Consider the following 22,231-nt stretch of genomic DNA (forward strand, 5'->3'; position numbering starts at 1 on the left):
TGGTTCCACATGAAATGTGGCCCTCCCAATCCAAAATCTGAACACTGCACAAAATTATGGCCAATGGCCATACTGGCTGGGAATTATGGGAGTTGTAGTCCAATACATCTGGAGGACACCAGGTTGGAGAAGGCTGGTGTAGCGGTTAGAGTGTGAGTCTTGGACTGCAGAGTCCCAGGTTCAAATCCTCACTCAGCCATGAAGCTCACTGGCTGAATTTGGGCCAGTTGTTCTCTCTCTCTGTTTAGACTACTCCATCAGGCTGTTGTGAGGATAAAAGAGGGGAAAACTATGTAGTCTTCCGCAGGCTCCTTGGAAGAGAATCAGGATATAAATGTCACAGTTATAGAGATGATGATGTGCGGGCTACAGTCACTGACCCATCTCGCATTCTCTGTTTTACTTTGCATCTTGGGCCCTTTCTGCTTTGTGCCTGCCTCTTATATAGGCCTTGATTTATGAGGGGGAAAGGTAGTCTTGCAATGCCCACCTTGTCACTCCCACCAAATCATGCCGTCCCAGTAGCCTTCTACAAACCACAGCTTTGGGGGGATGTCACAAAAAGTAAGGGGGCCAGGGTGGTACTTTAGCACAGACTTCTAACAGTGAGGGCTCTTGCTTCACCTGTTCTAGCACCACGTGACATCCAATGTTTTCCCTCAAATTCAGAACTTGTGCAAGTGAAGGAATGCAATCGGACTCAGAACCGAGAATGCCAGTGCCAGCCTCACCATTTCTGTAGTTTAAAGCTCTCCGGTGAATGCTTCCAGTGTCAGGCACACACGCGATGTGGAAAAGGCTACGGGGTTGTGCAACCAGGTAAGAAGGATCTTGGAATTGTTGTCGATCACAAGCTGAATAGGAGCCAACAATGTGATGTGGCTGCAAAAAAAGGCAAATGCTCTTTTGGGCTGCATTAATAGAAGCATAGCTTCCAAATCCCGGGAAGTACTAGTTCCCCTCTACTCAGCACTGGTTAGGCCTCATCTGGAGTACTGTGTCCAGTTCTGGGCACCACATTTTAAGAAGGATGCAGACAAACTGGAGAGGGTTCAGAGGAGGGCAACAGAGATGATCAGGGGACTGGAAACAAAGCCCTATGAAGAGAGACTGAAAGAACTGGGCCTGTTTAGCCTTGAGAAGAGAAGACTGAGGGGAGATAGGGTAGTGCTCTTCAAGTCCTTGGAAGGTTGTCACAGAGAGGAAAGGCCAGGATCTCTTCTCGATCATCCCAGAGTGCAGGACACAGAATAATGGGCTCAAGTGAAGATCCCAGCTGAACTTCAGGAAAAACATCCTGACTGTTAGAGCAGTACGACAGTGGAACCAGTTACTTAGGGAGGCTGTGGGCTCTCCCACACTGGAGGCATTCAAGACGAGGCTGGACAGCCATCTGTCGGGATCCCTTGACCTGGATTCCTGCACTGAGCAGGGGGTTGGACTCGATGTCCTTGTGGGCCCCTTCCAACCCTACTATTCTGTGATTCTATGATTCTAAGTTCGAGTAGTCATTTTCTGCCTTGGAGGCAATTAGTTATAGCAGACATGAAAATAAGTGTCTTTGGGGGGCCTTAAAGCAGAGATGGGCCAACCGTGTATTGGGATCTACTGATAGATCCAGGTGATTTGCAGTAGATCAGCAAGGGATTCTGTCTTCCAGTTGTATAACACAGCAACAACTAAAAAGCTCTTCTCCTCCTAAATTCAGTTGCTGAAAAATAATACTTCAGGGAAAAACCAGGGGTGCTTCCAATCCAGACTAGTGCTACCAATTAAAAGGCACTGAGCCGCTGTTCTGTTTTTTCCTCTTTAACAGATGTTTTTCTGGGGAGAAAAAGACAGAAGAAGCAGTGGGAAAACACGGGAAGGGTTGCAAATGGAAGATGATAGTGGCAGTGTCTGCTCCCCCTGTAAAATCCAGTGAATGAGGCAGGGGGATTGCACAGTACAAGATTTGTCCGGAAGCATGTCTGGAGTGGATTTTGTGTGAAAGGACTTGTGAGATTGGTTCTGGTGCTGATCACAAATTCCTGGCCTTAGCATGTGCTCAGAGGCACCCTGTCCCTTAAAACTTTAGCATAGGCCTGTCTGTCTGAGATGGTATTTTGCTCCTGGCTGTTGTGGGTAGACTCCAGGGTTCTAAACCCCCCCCCCCAAAGTAGATCCATAAGTCTGAAGTCTGGCCGCCCTTGCCATAAAGGAGCAGATTTATTGCTGTCACAATAAATCGGTGACTCTTCAAGGGGCCACAAAAGATTGTCGTGTGTGTGTTTTGCATTCTGAAAGAAGGATTCTTAGAGAGAATGGCCATGATAATACTTTGACTATCCTTAAAAGCAAGCAAACAAACAAACTTCCTGAGCATTAGACTTCCTTTTCTTCATTGCTTCTGGTCTCAGTTCCATTGACATCATAAACTGCACAGCTGCATTTTTTTTAAAGGACACAACATCCCATAAGAGCTGAGATAGAAGTGGCTATGGGTGCAATCCTATACATATTTAGACAGAAAAAGTCCTACCAGCATTCTGCAGCTTCCCACACTGATTGAAGTATGCTAGGAATTGTAGGACATTTTTCTGTCTACACGTGCATGGGATTACACCCTATATCACCTTGTCTTGCCTGGCTTAAGTCACTTGGCTGTCTGGTTGAACTTCTAAGTGGAAATGAGTGTCGTATGCTGGGTAGGTCTTGTGTTCCCCAGGTGGGATCAGGGCCTCTCACAAGCATAGCAGAAGGACCTGGATCTCTGCAGGAGCTGGTCATTTATAGCAAGACAGTTTTGCTATAAAGCAAGACAATATAAAAGCTCAGAAAGGCAAATCAGGCAGGCACAGAGAGAGGGAGGGAGGTGGGAAAGTTTGCAGGGCCAAAGAAGCAAAGCAGTAATGAAGCAGTAATGGCAAAGACTGGAATCTCTGCACATAGCAGGCACTTTGTTGAGCAACATTTACTGACGGGAAGAGGACGTTTACACAGGGACAGGAAAAGACAGTGACCGATAATGTGGGGAGAGATTTGCAGTGTCACAAAGAGCCGGTGAAGCTGCTTTGACTCCAGGCCAAGGATTCCCAAGAAATGCAGCAGCTCAAGGAGTGAGGTCCAGCCTAGCTCCGGAAAGGCCAATCAAGTTACTGTCAGGACTTGGCAAGGGTCAGGATCTGGGCAGCTGGGTTCCAGGACCTAGAGGGAGGAAGAGGCTGTCACTGGCTACTAGTCCTGATGGCTATGTGCCGCCTCCAGTACCAGAGGCAGTGAGCCTATGTACACCAGTTGCTGGGGAATATGGGTGGGAGGGTACGGTTGTGCTTGTGTCCTGCTTGCGGGTTCCCCATGGACAGCTGGTTGGCCACTGTGTGAACAGAGTGCTGGACTGGGTGGGCCCTTAGTCTGATCCAGCAGGACTCTTCTGATGTTCTTATGAGCTGGCTGCCAGTCCAAGTGGCCAAAAGTAGGCGCATGGTCCAGAAGAGGCAGGGCTTGATTTCCAAGGCTCCGAGGGGCCTGAGGCAGGCGTCTCATTCAAATGCAAGGCCGCAACCCTGCCAATGGAGCCAGAGCCTTGGCAGTGTCACTGCTCCAGAGACGGGTTGCGGAGATGAAGAGCAAGTTCTGCAAGGGCAGAGCTTTACAGGGCTTGGTGGGCAAGGATTGGCCCTTGCCGGCCACCTGACAGAATGCTCAGGGAAGCTGATATGGAGGGCTATATGGCAGGCTTGTAGGTGAAGCATCGTGCTGGTGGCGCAGGAGGTAAGAGCTGGAGTTGGCTGCTGGGAGCCGTAAGCCTCCCCTGACCGCCAGCCAGCATGGACCTTTCTTCCCCAGTGGTGGACTGTGTCAGGAATGAATCTGAGCATGTGGAGATGTCCAGCAGCTCAGATTCAGAATGGGAACAGCCAGAACAGGGGGAGGCTCCCTCCTCAGTGAGCTCAGATCTGGCAAGGCCTTCTTCCCGAGACCTTGGCACACAGATGGCTCAGCCTGAAGGGTTCCCCCCTCTCCTCCTCCGTGAGAACCCAGGTCTCGGGGGAGGAGGAGAGCGAGGGGCGTGACGCGAGGGAGGCCAGGGTCCGTCGCACAGCGAAGCGGGGAAAGTTAGAGGCGGAGCTCAGATGCTCCACCAGGGTGGCTGTGCGTGGAAGCCAACATAGGAGGGAGCCACTGTGAGGGAGGGGTGTCCCTCCGAAGCTAGTCTGGCCGAGAAGTTCTTGTTCAGACTGCTGGCAACTTCTCTGACTTCCACTTCGGCTCCTCTGCTGAGATTCGTAATCGCGTGGAGTAGCTGTTTCCATTGGAGTCTGTGAGTTTCCTAGAATTTGCATTTGCAAGGAAGCTGGTCGTTAACTAATAACGTTGTGAGCCTGAAGCCTGGCATCCTGGAGTGTGTTGACTGCGAAGGGGGAGGACGAAGGGACGTGGCAGACTGTGGCAATCCTGCCAGCCCCTGACCTGATACCAGGGGGAGCCCTGCAGTGCCCTGTGAGCCTGGGTGAGAATACTTGATCTGCTGATTTAGCAAACCTGGCTCTTAAATTTGAACTTTGTCTAGAAGGGGCTGAAGGGCAGGACTAGGTTGTCTCTGCTCTGAAACATCAACCCGACATTCGGAACCCTTTCCTTCGCTCTGTTTTCCTCCAGGCATAGCCAGTTGGAACTATTTGACAATGCTCTTTTGTTTATAGGCACAGCAACCAGCGATGTGCAGTGCGCTCCTTGCAGTCGAGGCACATTTTCAGATGTGGAATCCCACAGTGCCACCTGCAGGCGCCATAGGAGGTGAGTTGCCCAGTCTCCTCTTTTTAAGATGTCAGTGCACATCTGGAATATTTGCAAGCTACAGCAGTGATCCTGTTTTGGGGGGTGGGTGGGAGGAGCCCAATGACGGAGGAGATGGTTTCTTTTCATAGACCTGAATACTGGGAAAGTAAAGGCCAAATAACCTCTAGGCTCTCATTTGGGGAGGGGCCATCGCTCAGTGTGATAAAGCACATGCTTTGCAAGAAGTAGGTCCCAGGTTTGATCCCTGGCTTCTCCAGGTAGGGTTAGGGAAGACTCCTGCCTGGAACCCTAGAGAGCTGCTGCCAGTCAATGTCGACAATACTGGGCTAGATGGGCCAATGGTCTGCCTCAGAATAACGCAGCTTCCTGTGTTCCTATGATAGCAGTAACAAACAACCCCTCTATCCCAATTCAAAAGACAATTTGATTAGAGCAAATAGCAGGTTGTGTTGGCTACTTTAGCCCTCCATCGCTCTCGGGCCAAAAAAGAAATCTCAGTGTTTCCAGCTCTTGAAAGAAAGTGGATCCCACTGAACGTAATGGGACTACTTTTGTGTAAGCATACTTAGGATTGCAACAGGGTTATTTCGATTCACCTAAGAACCAACATTTTGGGCTCAGTCCCAGAAACGTGATGCACGATATGAATGCCCGATCATGAAAATATGTTTTGCTAGACCAGTGGTGGGGAAACTCCAGCCTGTGGGCCAAATGAGGACCTCCAAGCCTCTCAGTCCGGACCTCTGGACTCTTCCCAGGCCATGCCCCTACTCTGGGTTATCATGATTATTTACCCCAGCCTGCTGTGTCCTACAACTACAAAGCTGATGGAGGGAACCTTGCACAAGTTGGGGAAGGAGAATGTCTAGATGCAAATGCCTGTTTGTATTCCATCACATAGGAAACAATGTTAAGAATCACATTTGTAAGATTGCCCATTTTTTCTCTCTGGCCCACCCATTTTTTCTCTCTGGCCCACCCATTTTTTCCTCTGGTCATACCCACTGCTGAAATGCAGAGCTGTGAAGGGGTTTTGACCGAGGTACTGCGACCTTGACATGGGAAACGTTTCCCCATCTCTAATCTTACATTGATAATAGCCACTTTCCTCTGACGTTCTGTATTCATTTTGTTGCACACTTGGAACGCAAGAGGCTGCTTTACACCGAGCGAGACTATTTGTCCACCTAGCCTAATATTGTTTGCTCAGACTGGCAGCAGCTAAGCAGGATTCTTGTCATCTGCTCCCTTTAGCTGGCGGGACTTTCTGCATGCAAAGCAGGTGTTCTGCCCCTGAGCTAAGGGCCCTCTTCAACCCCAGTTACATATATGTACACTATATAATGAATTCTAATTCTAATTAAAATAATTATCCCTTGTAAATATTAATTATACATTTTTAAATTTTAAGAGTGCACAGTGGGCTACGATCCAACAACAAACCATGGCTTTTGGCTCTGGATTGCTTGGGGACAGACAAAGTTCATAATTTGGATGATATGATCAACAAATCCTGGAGGGGGTGGGGGTGGGGCGTGTACCAGCATTCTGCTCAGTCCCAGATCCCTGGCTAATTCTGATGTCCGAACTGGGCGTTTCTATGTTGCCTCCCATCCCCACCCCCCACCACTGCCCATGAAATTTTATTTTATTTCGAAATGAACTTAAAATAAAGGCAACAAAAAGAAGAAAAAGACCGAACATTATAATTATTAATAATAATAATAATAATAATAATAATAATAATTAAAAATAAATACGCTCAAATATTTTGGCCACCTAATGCGAAGAGAAAACTCTCTGGAAAAGACCCTGATGCTGGGAAAGACTGAAGGCAAAAGGAGAAGGGGACGACAGAGGATGAGATGGCTAGATAGCATCACGGATGCAATGAATATGAACTTGAGCACACTCTGGGAGAGAGCGCAGGACAGGAAGGCCTGGCGTGCTCTGGTCCATGGGGTCACAAAGAGTCGGACACGACTGAACGACTGAACAACAACAACAACAAAAAATAAATACATCAAAATCACTAAAGAAACAAAGGGATTCATTAATTATAAAGGTTAGCCTATAACTGATAGGCTTAAGGAACATCTACAGTAAAACGTCCTAAACAGGAGCACAACACATAACTAAAGTAAAAAACAACAAGAAGTTACACAACATATAAAAAGAGCATGTGTGAGTCTACGTCATTTTGTGTGTATATGTGTATTAATTAAAAAAAGAGAAGCAACTGTATTTGGTTGGAATTTTATCCTAAACTGTAAGAGCTTCAACATAGGAAATAAATGTTTCTACATTGCTTAAGTTTGCAAGAGAAGGGATTACGGTTGCAGCGCTCTCTGAGCTTCAAAGATGTCCTTTTTAGCGAAAGAGCAAGAGCCAGTTCTCCACAGCTTCAGCCAATCAAGTGATTCCCTTGCAACCCCTCATCCCACCCCGTAGATACTCTACTAAAGTATAGTCCTCCTTTAAAATGTTGTTGTAACTACCATTAGCCTTGGTTTTAGAATTCCTGCTGCATTTCCCATGTTCTGAGTTGCCCTTTTTGCTGTTCCTCACAGTTGCAAATCGGAACTTCTTCCTGGAAACAGCACCAGCGATGCCGTTTGCAGCGATCCCAGTGGGTCTTCTGGCATCGTTGCAACTTCTCCGCGCACCACAACCACTGAAAAGGGGCCGTTGCTGCCACAGCACGATGTGACTAGGGCTCCAACGCTGGACGTCAAACAAGACCCGTCAACAGACATTTCAACCATTGCTGGTGAGCAAGGGTGAATTAACTGAAGTTCTCAGTGGACTATTAAGTGAGCTCCGGGTTGCTGGGATTTCTCCCCTGTATTGTGAGTGGCTATAGCTCAGTGGTTGAGCACCTGCTTTGCACACCAAAGATCCCAGTTTCAGTCTCTGGCATCTCCAGATACAGCTGGGAAAGGCCTCTGTCTCAGACCCTAGAGAGCTGCTGCCAGTTTGTGCAGACATGATGTTTGTGCAGTACTGAGCATGATGGACCAAGGTTGAGCTAACAACCTTGTGTTAACTTTCTCTTCCCCATGACAAATTTGAGCTAATAGCTCCTTGGAGCAAGGGCCTGCCCTTTTGTACTTCGTAGTGACTCAGACACTGAACTACAAATCAGGAAGTCTCCAGTTCGAACCTTGCCTCTGCCATGAACTTGCCAGGTGGCCTTTAGCTAAGTCTCTCTCAGCCTCAGGGATTCTCCACATGGAGCTTTTAACTTGCTATTGAGATTGGTTACCCACAGATGTTTGCGGGTCCTTCAGATGACGTCGTCAACCTCCTGCACTAAATTACTTTTATTCAATTTTTTAAAAGTTTGGAGATACTGAGCTATCAAATCACCGCGCTTGAGTTCCCCTTCAGTTCCCTCATGAAAATAGGAAACCCCACAATAAGAGGCGCTAGACCTCAGCGCCATCTAGTGGCTGTAGAATGAAACACATCGAAGACTCAGATAAGGGGGAAAGCGGGATGGGCGGGGGGGGGAGAAAGTGCTTGTAAAGGGAGTCTGTTGTGGTCCTGCATTTAAAATGGAAGCAGAAAGCCCCATTTTAAATGTGGAATTTCAGGCTGGTGTAGAGATGCCCTCAGACTTCCCATCTGCAATATGCGGGACAATAAGACTGACTTACAGGATCATGGTAACTAGGATTACAACTAGAACATACATGTCAAGTGCTTTGGACACTTGAACGTGCTGTGCAAATGTTAATTATATTATTATTGTTATTATTATTGTTGTTATTAATTGCAAACAGCCACAACAGAGCACATAATTAGACACACTAGGTCTAATTAGACAGTAGGCAGTGTTCTGGATTGTGGCCAGTACATTTCACCATCTAGATCTAGCTAGGGCACTTCTGAGAGTGGCAAATAAAGTTTCGGTTTGATAAGGGTTATGTATCATTCAATTTTCCCCAGAATTCCTCGTGTATTTTAAACCAGTCTTTCTACTGCACAGTAGTTGTCTTTCATGACTTCAGCATTTCCAGAAATCTGACATCTTACCCTTAAAGTTTCCTGGTAGGTAGGAGTGTGTGGAAGCTGTGATTTTTTCCAGCTTTGCGTGCTTTTGTTTTGGGGTTTGTTGTTTGGCATTGTTATGTTTGTTTTCAGGTTGGGTGGCTGGAGTGATGCTTGCCATTCTTACCCTGATAGGAGGGACTATTTTCTTCTTCGCATTAAGAAAAAAAGGTAAGGAGTGCATCATGGAGGCAGGACAAATGAATGTGTTGACCTTTTAGAGGTGCTGGGATTTTGTTTATTTATTGGTTTTAATTTGCAAGAGCCTTTAACTGGAAGTTGGAGAAAAGAATAAGTTCAGCATCTGGGCTACCCTGCCAGAGGCAGTAAACACAGCTGCTTCAAATAAAAGACACAGCTATTGAAGAGTTGCTTGTTGTGCTTGGAGCAAAGAAAGCCCAGATGCTGTAACAGCTGACGTCCTTCTAGTTCATAGTTAAAGGGCAGAGAAGGCCGTGGGTCTCTAGCAGGTTTTGGAACTGTGGTGGAACCCAAACATTGATTGTAAATAGAGGGCTTCCCATGTCTCTCCCCCGCCCTCAGCCCCCCGTGCCATCCCTAAGTGGAGAATGCACACAAGCATTTTAGGGCACCAAAGGGCCGGGGCGGCGGTGGCGGTGAATGCGGGTTCCCTGATATCAGGCCTCCATGCCTTACGTCCTGCACCACCACCACCATTGTGGTTCCATTGCAAGTCTGGCAGACGGAGGTCTGTGCTTCCGGAGTGCTACATGGGCTGCATTACAAGGCCACATGAGCATTCCGTCAGCTGACACCAAGGGCCAATCCCTGTCCACCAGGCCCTATAAAGCCTTAGCCTCAGAGCTTGCTTGTTGGTCTGAGCAAATCACCTCCATGGCTGAGGATGGCCTATGTGCTTGCTGCCTTTCCCTGATGGCTGCCTTGGATCTTGACCCCTAGTTTGACTAAGCCCCATCATCTGGCCCCTTTGATCCTAGTTTGCTGCTCCAAACTTGACCGCTGCCCGTTCTGGACCATGCATCTGCTCCAGGCCCACTTGGCCTGGCAACCCAATCCCCTAAGTCCTTGACCCGATTTCCTGGAGTCTGTCCCTTGCTGAGGACTTGACAAGCATCCATTTTGACCTAGGCCGTTTTCAGATGCTAAAAATCCAATTGCATTTCCTACATTTGGCATCTGAATTTGATAACCATTGGGTTTTCTGCCAAGAGTGACATTTCCTCCTAAAACTGCAGGGCTGTTTTTAACTAATCACCCCACAGAGGGAGACAGTTACAACTGAAAAAAGGAATATGACCAACATTATTCCTCTCCTACAGATACTATTAGATAATGTACTAGGTTCCCCTACAAGTTTTATTGTTGATCAGTAACTATTTTATTGTTATATTTTAGTCTTGATGTTGTTATTATGTTCACCGCTTCAATCATTTTGTTGGGAAGCAATATCTAAACTTGTGAAATGAAATGAAATAAATGAGTAACTTGTGAGAGTAAGGTCGCACAAGGGTTGGGATTGCAGTGCTTTTTTAAACACGTATACTCATTTTGCAGGGAGGGAGGTTAACTTCACTTTCTAATTTTCTCCTTGGCAGGCCAACATTGTGCTCCACCATGTGGCAAAGAAAAACAGGTCAGTGCAAGCATCTCTTCCTATATAACACTGAATCTGTATGAACAATTTCATCCTCAACTAAACCAGAAACTAAAACAAGCATGTTTGCTCTTTCCTCAGCACCCCTAGTAGAGTTCTCTGCTGCCTTTGCCCCCCGCCCCACTCCATGTGGCTGGGTCTACTACCTCTACAACAACAAAAACGAAGCAAGAGAGAAAAAAATTGTCAAAGAGCACCTAAAAATTGTCAAAGAACACCTAAAGAGTTCCCAGACACATTTCAGGAAGAAGTATTTCCTTCTTCAAGGGTTAATCTCAAACAACAATACAAACACTTCTAAAATAATACATTGATATTGCCACTTTGTTTTTTTAAAAAATACCTAAAACAAAAAACACACATCCCGTATCGGGCAACCTTTTTCTGTCTTGCGTTTTGGTTGCGTCACATGCCTATTGCTTTCTGTTCCCTGGCTGGGTTTGCAAGACGGTTGCCATTTTAGTTTCCCACAATGCCCCTGAGAAATGCTGCATGGGGGCCATGGGTAATTAAAATGGTGGGTGGCTTGCAGCCTTCTGTTGCATGTTGCAATGGGGACCCACTGATGTAGTAGAGTGCACATTCCTAGGGGTCCCTTTGAACCTGGAACCAGCCCTGCTGTAGAACATATGAAGCTATCTTCTTCATCTAGTCTGGTACCATCTAGTCTGCCTGGTAACATCTCTTCAAGGCCTCAGGCAGAGAGTGGTCTTTCCCAGCACTCCTGCTTGACAACCTGGAAATCCCAGGAATTCAACCCGGGACCTTCTGTCTCAAAGTATGTGCTTGATAATTGAGTAGTGGGACATGACTGTACATGTTGCAACAGCTGATTCTTCTCCCGAATGCATGGGGCTGTGAGCCTCCATGTCTCATCCCAGTGTGACCTTCCCAACTTAGCTCAGTGATGAAGCACCCGCTTTGCAGGCTAAAGGTCCCAGGTTCCATCCCCGACTGTCAAGGGCTTCTTGGCGGCCTCTTTCAGTCTAATCCAGTAGCCAGGGATTCTTTTCAAAGCTTTATTCCTCTTTTACAACTTAACGACTCTACTGTTAGCAACTAGCTATGAGCAGCAGAGTACCTATGCCCTAAGTTGGAACAGTTGGTCCCTGTTTGAAGGGGAATCACTGGCAGACCCTGAACTTATGGGCTAGGGAGAGTCCCTCCCCTTTTCCCTTGGATCCTCTGAGCGCAACCGTTGTTCGCGCGCCAACCGGGCACTACGCCTCCTTTCCGCACCCTCCATTTGGCGCCGCTCCCTGCGTCGGCATCGCGCGTCCAGCAAGTCTTCTTCCCGTGCTCTCTCACTCCCGGGACTGCTATCTATGCCAGGAATGCCGGTGGGAGGAATCTCTGCCAGCTATTTGCCCTGGGAAGGATGAGCGCGCTCCTCTCCCAGGAGCGGCTGCTCTTCCTCAGAATCAGAACTACTCTGGGATTCTATGGGCTCCGTGCCCACCCTGACACCGACCTTGCCTCATAGGCTTGGGAGAGACCCTGGTGCTGCCAGTCAGGGAAGGCCAGTCCTCTCCAATCTGGTGCCCTCCAGATGTTTTTGACTGGGTGGGCTGATGGGAGTCGAAATCCGAAACAACTGGAAGGCACCAGGTTGGGGAAGGACCAGTGTATGACTCGCACTATAAGGCAGCTTCCTATGCTAACGTTTTCTTGTCAGGGATGCTCTGACTTGGATTCCTGCATTGAGCAGGGGGTTGGACTCGATGGCCTTGTAGGCCCCTTCCAACCCTACTATTCTATGATTCTATGATTCCCCCACGGCCTGAAGGTGTAGGCGTTTTGGCTCCTCGTCATTTTAAATCGGGAACGGATTTGCTGAGTCAGCCTCCGAAGGGGTGAAAGCAAGTATAATCAGCGTCTTTCCCCAAGCGTCTGTACAGAAAACAGCTGGGAACTGGGGGCAGGCATTTCAGGGATCTGCGATGGCATGCTCCGCAGGGCAGGCTGCTCAGAAACCGCTTCCTGCTTCGTCCGGGGTTGGATTAAACTGTACAGCTGCCAGATGTACGGTGCCCCCTCTGGGGAGTTGAATGGCTGCGTACGAAATGCTTCTCTGCACTCAGAAAACCCGAGGAGCTTATTCTGAGCCTGGATGGGGTGTGCGCGTGTGTGCGTGGAGAATCTTTAGAGAAGCATTGCACCACTTTGTAGATGCGCGGATTTCCTAGTAATCCTCTGTATTGCCGCTCTGGGGTGGCAAACTCCTGTCCAAACAGCATGGAGCCCAGCCAGTCCTTGCTCTCCGCGCGCGTAGGAACCTGTAACCGTGAAGCCCTTACCGCGTGGTGCCGCCGACTCGATTACAGAGCCTCTGATCCCCCAGGAGAGGCTGAGTGCAAATAGCGTTTGTTTCAAATTTGGGGCGGGGGGGTGGGCTTGGGTGAGATGTCTTCCACAAGCTCCCGCCCTGAGCGGGGCATCTCCTCCTCACCGGTGCCCATTCAGTTGCTCTCCTCTTGTGGGCCCAGTCTTTAGGGCCGCCCTGAGGGAAAGACTTGAGTCGAAAGGAGGTTGCTACTCCTTTGACTTGATCCTGTCATGGCTTACTCACTTGGACAGAACAGGTCAACAGGGAACAAAGCAAGGCGCAGCAGAGGGCTCCGTGGGTCAGCAGGAGACCCCCTGCTGTGGGGCGGGTCTCAGCAAGTGCCTGATATTGCCAGCCCTTAATGCCAGGCTGTCAGGGGCTCCTTGGAGGGCTCTCTCAGTCTAATCCAGTAGCCAAGTCCAGACGCAGACTAAGGGATTCTTTTCAAAGCTTTATTCTTCTTTTACAACTTACAACTCTACAGGTAGCAACTAGATCTGAGCAGCAGCATCCCTATGCCCTAAGTTGGAACAGTTGGTCCCCGTTTGAAAAGCAATTACTGGCAGACCCCTGAATATAAGGACTAGGGAGAATCCCTCCCCTTTTCCCTTGGATCCTCTGGGCGCAACCGTTCTTTGAGCGCCAACCGGGCGCTACGCCTCCTTTCTGCGCTCTCCATTTGGCGCCACTCTCTGCGTCTGCACCGCGCATCCAACCAGTCTGCTATCGGTGCTGGGTCACTCCCTGGACTGCTTTCTAATCTAGGAATGTGGGTGGGAGGAATCTCTGTCAGCTGCGGGCCCTGGGAAAAAGGGGCGCGCTCCTCTCCCAGGAGCGACTGCTCTTCCTCCGAATCAGAACTACTCTGGGATTCTATGGGCTCAGTGTCCACCCTGACACAGTCCTGCAAAATACACCGTGTCTCCTGAATGACTGTCTGGAGAATACTGTGCCCCCACCTAGCGCTGTGGCGAAAATTTCTCCCACATTTTTTCGACCGTTCCCACTCAGTTTGATAGAAGAGAAACGGCTTTTGAAAAGAAATTCGGTGGTGAAGAAATTTCGGAGAGATTGTCATGGGTTGGGTTTGGGTTTCTTGGGCTTACCTTACTGAGGAGGTGGCTGAGGAGTGTGCGTGAGTGTGCTGTCTGTCACTGAACAATCATCTCTCTGGCAGCCCGTAGCCTCCTCAGCTTCCTACACATCAGTGAAAGCCCAGTTTAAGGCACCACAAGGTAATTCTTCCCACAGGGCTTTTTCAGATCAGGATGTGCAGGCAGCCTGGGAAGCTCGCTGGGATTAGGTAAACTCAAAAACACCATGAAAATACATTATAAAATATCCTGAATGAGGCAGAAGAATGGAAGCCCCTTTCATCAGGGGAGAAAACTTTCAGGAAGTTGGAGGACAGATCTTGGCAGAGCATTAACTCCACCCCATCCCTGGAGCTGGACACCACACTGCCCCCACCTGCATTGTGGTGGATGTAAACTGGGGGCTGGCTTGCCAAGACGGTTGATGCTGTTGCAGCACGAAACCCCCAAAACACTTAACAAAAAAGAAGCTGTGCTACAAGCCCTGCCAGTGGGGAGCCCTACCTGTGAGAAACAGTTGAGAATTTCTCCTTCCTCTGGAGAAATTTGGTGAAATTATCTCCCAAATATCTCTGCCCACACGTACGTAAGGTGGAGAATTTCAAGGGGCCATTTGCATGCAGCTCTACCCCCACCCAACCCAAATGCAGAAGGTGGTCATTGTTCTAAGATAAACATTATCCTTTGTTGGTTATTTTTGATAAAATCAACACTAGTTCTTGGACAAAGGTGAATCCAGATAACTCCTCCACTCTGGGTGTCATTCCCAGTGAGGACCGAATCCTCTGCCCTCCTCCCCCACCATTTTTTGGGTGTGTGTGTGTTAATGTTTACCTGGCTGATGTGGCCAATGTTCTGAAGGTCCTGAGATAAATACTTACACCCTTCATTTACTGTAAAATGCAGATGTCGAGATGCATTTGCCACAGCCTTCGACATACCTTAACGCTGACTCTTGGCCAGTGTTAGCAAATTCTGAGATAACGTCTAGTAAATATATATAAGAGAACTAAGATTAAGGTTTGGGCCCATGAGAATAGCAAGTATGAATGGAGGTTGGAGGGAAGCATGGTGTTTTTTTTTACTTACTGCATTTATAATCCAGCTTTCAGGGTGGTGAATGGGGTTATTCCCCCTCCCCATTTTATTTTCACAACTCTGTGAGGTAGGGTAGGGTGAGAGAGTGGCAGGCTCAAGATCACCAAATAAGCTTCATGGCTGAGTAGGGATTTGGATCTGCGTCACCCCATTCCTAAGATGCTTCCAGACAAGGCTTTTTTTGTGCCATCGCCATGCCTCACTCACAGAATTTTACAAGCGGTCCAGATGACTTTCGGCAGGTTCACATGACACAACAACCCACCCTGCAAATAAGCTAGGCAGTGTGGGTTATTTTCGGAACAACCCACAGTGTGCCTGACGGACAATCGTGCTTACCGTGGGTTGTGTCAGGAGCGCCCTGGCGGCCTCGTTCAGTAGACTCCAATAGCCAACTCAAGACACAGACGAAAGGTTTCTTTTCAAGGCTTTAATCCTTTTACAACTTAATGACTCTTTCAGATGCTAATCACCAGTGACTAAGCAATGAACAGCAGAGTGGCCAATGCTCCGAGTAGGCAGTTGATCCCTGTTTGAAGGAGAGTCACTTGAAGACCCTGAACATATGGGCTAGGGAGAGATCCTCCCTCTTTCCCTTGGGTCCACGGGAGGCGGCCGTTGCTTGCGCACCAAACGGGCGCTACGCCTCCTTTCCGCGCCCTCCATCGCTCGTCGCTCCTTGCGTCTGCGTCGAGCATCTAGCAAGCCCCCCTCCTGCACTTTCTCACTGCTAGGATCACTATCTATCTCAGGAACGCTGGCAGGAAGAATCTCTGCCAGCTGCTGTGCCTGTGAGGGATGAGCTGGCTCCTCTCCCACGGATTGCTGATTCTCCTCAGAATCAGAACTGCTCTGGGGTTCTATCGGCTCAGTTTCTACCCTGACAGGTTGTTCCCCCTCTTCCCCCTCCATCCTCCGCCTGGTATCCCAGCATCCTGTATGTCAGAACCCATCTTGTCTGCCTGTCCCTCCCCCTCCCTTTTCTGATTGTGACCCCTTTTCATTCCTCGGCTTTTTTTGTAACTTTTTTCAGCCCCCGACGTTTGTGCAAATGGGGCTGTAATATACCTATTTCTCAGCAGCAGGAATTTGCACAGATATGTTCGTTTTTAAAAATACTGTCAGTCTTTCACAGTTGTGCAAGTGTGCACTTAACAGCTGTCAAATATATATATAGCCTTGCCTTGTTGATGCCTTTGTATGTTTCAGCTGTCAAAGGGAAGGAAGTCTTAAAAGGACTTGCTGGAGAGTCGGGGGAATGTGGAATGGAAGCAGGGCACCCACAGGTGTGAGCTCAACACTTGAAACCCTGGGGATCACCGCGCTAAGTGGGCAATCATGTCCCTTTTTCCTGACCCGTCACTGTCAATGGCTGTCAAATTACCCCATATGTAGTCTCATCTTGTCAATTTCCTTGTATGTTTCAAACTGCACTTCCTTCCCTTTGACAGCTGAAACATACAAGGCCATCGACAAGGCAAGGCGATATATATTTGACAGCCCTAAGAGTGCACTTGGCACAGCTGTGAAAGGCCGACAAAAATAGTAATAATAAGAAATTATGAACACATTTGCACACATTCCCGGGACCAGAAAAAATATATATTATGGCCTCATTTGTGCACATGTCTGGAAAAAAAAGGGGTGGTGGTGAACGAGTGACAACTCCTCCAAAGTGCCATTTGGGCATTGTTGGAGGGGTTGTCACTGGTGAGGGAGGCTTGAGGCAGCTTGATTGGGAAGAGCAACAGGAGGTTTTTCTGCTCTTGCCGAGTGGCTCTGTATCCAATTGCTGCAACCCATTATAGGTTGGCTCTGCCGGGTTCGGATGACATGCCAACCCGTTGTGCGTAAAACAACCCCTACAACAAGCCACAGTTTATCAGTGTGTCTTGTTGTCCCCAAACAAGCCACCCTGCAGGAAGCGGACCGGATTGGGACGTCACAACAGCCCATTGTGGCTTGTTTCACACAACAACCAATAATAGGCCGTCATGTTGTGCGAACACAGTCATTGTCTTCCCTCTGTAACCATCCTGTGTTTTCCCACCACTTCTTCCATCCTTTTTCTTACCACAACAGAAGCTGTTAAGGAAGGTAATTTTTATTTTTTTATTTATTTAATTTATTAATTGCACATCTGGCTGGTCACCCAGCCACTCTGGGCAATGTACAGCATATAATAAAACAGTTTAAAACAATAAAATTCTACAATAAAAACATTCTCTAAAATACCCTTTTGTTGTTGTTCAGTCGTTCTGTTGTGTCCGACTCTTCGTGACCCCATGGACCATAGCATGCCAGGCCTTCCTGTCCTCCACTCTCTCCCGGACGATGCTCAACTTCGTATTCATTGCATCGGTGATGCTATCTAGCCATCTCATCCTCTGCCATCCCCTTCTCCTTTTGCCTTCAGTATTTCCCAGCATCAGGGTCTTTTCCAGAGAGTTTTCTCTTCGCATTAGGTGGCCAAAATATTTGAGCTTCAGCTTCAGTATCTGTTCTTCCAATGAGCACTCAGGGTTGATTTCCTTTAGGATTGACTGATCCGACCTCCTTGCAGTCCAGGGGACTCGCAAGAGTCTTCTCCAGCACCACAGTTCGAAAGCATCAGTTCTTCGGCGCTCAGCCTTCCTTATAGTCCAGCTCTCAAAGCCATACACTGCTACTGGGAAAACCATAGCTTTGATTAGATGGACCTTTGTCGGCAAGGTGATGACTCTGCTTCTTACTATGCTGTCTAGGTCTGCCATAGCTTTCCTCCCAAGGAGCAAGCATCTTTTAATTTCATGGCTACAGTCACCGTCTGCGGTGATCTTGGAGCCCAAGAAAGTAAAATCTGTCACTGCTTCCATTTCTTCCCCTTCTATATGCCAGGAAATGATGGGGCCAGATGCCAAGATTTTAGTTTTTTTAATGTTGAGTTTCAAACCAGCTTTTGCACTCTCCATTTTCACCCTCAACAAGAGGCTCTTTAGGTCCTCTTCGCTTTCTGCCATTAGGGTGGTATTGTCTGCGTATCTGAGGTTGTTGATAATTCTCCCGGCAATCTTAATTCCGACCTGTGATTCATCCAACCCGGCGTTTCTCATGATGTACTCTACATATAAGTTAAATAAGCAGGGCAACAATATGCAGCCTTGTCGTACTCCTTTCCCAATTTTGAACCAATTGGTTGTTCCATGTCTGGTTCTTACTGTTGCTTCTTGACCCTCGTACAGGTTTCTCAGGAGACAGGTAAGGTGGTCTGGTACTCCCATCTCTTTCAGAATTTGCCACAGTTTGTTGTGATCCACACAATCAAAGGCTTTAGCGTAGTCAATGAAGCAGAAATAGACTTTTTCTGGAATTCTCTTGCTTTCTCCATGATGCAGCGAATGTTGGCGATTTGATCTCTAGTTCCTCTGCCTCTTCGAAACCCAGCTTGTACTTCTGGTAGTTCTCGGTTCACATACTGCTGAAGCCTAGCTTGTAGGATTTTGAGCATCACCTTGCTGGCATGTGAAATGAGCAGAATTGTACGGTAGTTTGAACACTCTTTGGCGTTGCCCTTCTTTGGAACTGGAATGTAAACTGACCTTTTCCAGTCTTGTGGCCACTGTTGAGTGTTCCAAATGTGTTGGGATATTGAGTGCAGCACTTTAACAGCATCATCTTTTAGGATTTTAAATAGCTCAGCTGGAATACTGTCATCTCCACTAGTTTTGTTGTTAGTAATGCTTCCTAAGGCCCACTTGACTTCACTCTCTAGGATGTCCGGCTCAAGTTCAGTGACTGCACTATCATGGCTATCAGGGACATTCAGATCTTTCCTGTATAGTTCTTCTGTGTATTCTTTCCACCTCTCCTTAATCTTATCTGCTTCTGTTAGGTCCCTGCCTTCTTTGTCCTTATCATGCCCGTCTTTGCACAAAACGTTCCCTTGAGATCTCTGATTTTCTTGAAGAGGTCTCTAGTCTTTCCTATTATGTTGTTTTCCTTGATTTCTTTGCATTGTTCATTTAAGAAGGCCTTCTTGTCTCTCCTTGCTATTCTCTGGAAATCTGCATTCACTTGGGTATATCCCCTTTCTCCCTTGCTTTTCACTTCCCTTCTTTCCTCAGCTACTTGTAAAGCCTCATCAGACAGCCACTTTGCTTTCTTGCATTTCTTTTTCTTTGGGATGGATTTCGTTGCTGCCTCCTGAACAATGTGACGGACCTCCGTCCATAGTTCCTCAGGCACTCTGCCTATCAGGTGTAATCCCTTAAATCTATTCGTCACCTCCACTGTATATTCATAAGGGATATGATTTAGGTCATACCTGAATGGTTTAGTGGTTTTCCCTACGTTCTTCAATTTAAGCCAAAATTTTGCAAGAAGCAGCTCATGATCTGAGCCACAGTCAGCTCCAGGTCTTGTTTTTACCGACTGTATGGAGCTTCTCCATCTTTGGCTGCAAAGGACATAATCAATCTGATTTCGATATTGACCATCTGGTGACGTCCATGTGTAGAGTCGCCTCTTGTGCTGTTGGAAGAGAGTGTTTGCTATGATCAGCATGTTCTCTTGGCAAAACTCTATTAGCCTTTGTCCTGCTTCATTTTGTACACCTATTTATATTTATTTATTTATTTCATTTCTCTACCGCCCAATAGCCGAAGCACCAAGGCCATGCTTGCCCCAAATGCCTGCCTGAACAACCACGTTTTTAATGCACGGAGGAAGCTCATTAAAGAGGGGGCATGGCAGAGTTCCCTAGGGAGGGAGTTCCACATAGTGGGGGCCATCACAGAGAAGGCCCTCTCCCTCGTCCTCACCAGCCTAGCTGTCCTGGCTGATGGGACAGAGAGAAGGCCATCGGACCGAGGCTGATCTTGTTGAGCAGCCTGTCTGGTGTTGCTGGAGGTGCTCCTTGAGGTAGTTATTATATTTGATACTACACCCACCTACCCCGGCCATTGTTTGATGCTAGGGGGCCTTTCTGGCAGAAAGTGGGATAGAAATAATTTTAACAACACATTAAATAATAACATATAAGCACAAAATTTCAAAGTGGTGATAAGATTAAATGGCAATAAGAGGACATGAATAGCTCTGGGGAAGAAAGGTTTTGCCAATCAATTTGGTGCCAGATTTATTTTCTCCAGGCATTGTAATCTTCCAGGCAAAGATATGAGTCCAAAGGTATGTGTACAGTTTACTGGAATTCCTTATAAGCTGGCCCCCCACAGGAGCGATTAAAATTAGATTCACTCTTTCCTGTGAAACGGCTGCAGCCTGTTGCTTCAGAAAACAAGCTGCCTTGCTTCCCTTGAACTGCTAGAACTGCAGGGCAGAAAGCGTGCGAAAGAGAAGCCTCAATCCTCCCGCACAATTGCAGCTGCTCATGCAGATCAGGGAGCTGGCTGACAAATGCCCTTCTCAAAATTATTATTGCAACATTTATATCCCAACCGTCGTTCAAGAAGCCCAAGGCAACTTACAGTGTTCTCTTCCCCTTCACACACATTTTAACCCCACAACAAGCCTGTCACACTCTGTGTATCACCCAGTGAGCCTTACGGCAGAGGGGGGATTTGAACCTGTCCTGGCCTGCCACTCTGACCATTGTACCACACTGACTCTCCAAAATTCTCAGCCTTATTTGCAGGTGGTGATACTGGGGAGCAGTGGCATGGCTTCTTTCTCCTTGCCTCCATGTTTTTTGTTTTTTCCCTGCTTTCACAAGAGGTAATAGCAGAACTTCTTCGTTGGCAGCTTGGGTGCCATTCTGCATCCCCCACAATGCCCCGGGCCTGGTGTCACTCTGGGGCATTGTGGGGAAAAATGGTGTCTGCTCTCTGAGGGAGATCCCACATCTGTGACTAGGGTTGATTTGATTTAAATCAAACTGATTTCAGTCATGATTTCAATCGCTTCTCTGAAGGACTCAGTTTTAAGGATTTAAATCACAGCTTAAATCACTAGTGAGGAAGGTTCTATTTAATCATCTTTTTTTTAGTAGAAGTACATTATTGTTTAATATAACCTTAATATATATTCAGAGATGTAGGTTTCTTGAGAAGGGAGGTACGCCGTGGAGGATACATGCAGCAGAAGTTTCCTCAGGAGTCAAGACTGCATGGACATGTTCTGTTCACTTTTGTTTTCACTTTCTATTCCCCTCCCTCATCCCTTGCATTTATATCCAGGCTCCTCCTCCTCGTCCAGATCTACTCCATCTCCCCAGATTCTCTATTCATTGACCTTCTCTATCTTTGCACTTAGAGAGAGGCAAGGCTTGAAAGGTTGTCCCAGAGAGGAAGGCCAGGATCTCTTCTCCATCATCCCAGCGTGCAGGACACGGAATCATGGGCTCAAGTGACAGGAAGCCGGATTCTGGCTGAACCTCAGGAAAAACTTCCTGACTGTCAGAGCAAGATGACAATGGAACCTGTGACCTAGGGCGGTGGTGGGCTGTCCCACACTGGAGGCATTCAAGACGAGACTGGACAGCCATCTGTCTGGATGCTCTGACTTGGATTCCTGCCTTGTGCAGGGGGTTGGACTCAATGGTCTTATAGGCCCCTTCCAACCCTACTATACTGTTGTTCTATGATTCTATAAGGCCTTGAGAATGAGAGAGAGAGAGAGAGAGAGAGAGAGAGAACATGCCCTTCTGTATACCACTTGCAGTGCAGAATACAGCTGATCAGGTTATCTCCCATCTCCGTAAGCCACTGTCAACATATTGATAGACTATAAATAGAAGCTGTATAATTAGTATTCATGACGATACCTTTGACCTAGGCTCTTTTTTGACGCTTTTTTTTTTTTTAATCAAAATCTGATTTACATTTTTAAAAATCCAATTTAAATTTTAAAAATCCATTCTAAAAAAAACAAACATTGATTTTTATCAACCCTGTCTGGGGCATGACCCTAGATCTCTTGAATACACCTCTGACAGTCTGGCTCTCAATTCTCTTTCAGCCATTCTCTGCCAACACAAAGGTGTCTGGCAACTGGCCCGAAGACTCAGGCACTCGGAGACAAGAGGAGCAGAATCTCTTGCAGATCTCCATCTCCAGCGGGTCTTTAGACAGCCCACCTGGGTCTGACAAAAGCAGCGGAATCAGCAACGTAAGCGCTTTAAAAACTGAAGCCGGAAAGACTCCGGAAAGAACTCCCCCATCAAATACCTGCGTGCACCAAAACGGAGCAAAGTCAAGTAAGAAACTGGCATGATTAGAGATGACTTACCTGTTCCATTTATTGGTT

The 22,231-nt window shown here is 47.5% G+C and overlaps 1 protein-coding gene across 1 annotated transcript in view; it reads left to right on the plus strand.

The window, feature by feature from the left end:
* Positions 1-22,231, plus strand: part of LOC146335397 (tumor necrosis factor receptor superfamily member 1B-like) — a 57,387-nt gene that overhangs the window by 31,251 nt on the left and 3,905 nt on the right. Inside the window, exons 4-9 of the mRNA XM_084821536.1 lie at positions 670-819; positions 4,686-4,779; positions 7,353-7,552; positions 8,929-9,006; positions 10,413-10,450; positions 21,944-22,181. Of these exons, the coding sequence (XP_084677662.1) occupies positions 670-819; positions 4,686-4,779; positions 7,353-7,552; positions 8,929-9,006; positions 10,413-10,450; positions 21,944-22,181 (798 nt within the window). The remainder of the gene's footprint in view (positions 1-669; positions 820-4,685; positions 4,780-7,352; positions 7,553-8,928; positions 9,007-10,412; positions 10,451-21,943; positions 22,182-22,231) is intronic.

Source organism: Heloderma suspectum, chromosome 15 (assembly GCF_057233095.1).
Source record: "Heloderma suspectum isolate Gila_16-S chromosome 15, 16-S_ref, whole genome shotgun sequence".
Lineage (NCBI taxonomy): Eukaryota > Metazoa > Chordata > Lepidosauria > Squamata > Helodermatidae > Heloderma > Heloderma suspectum.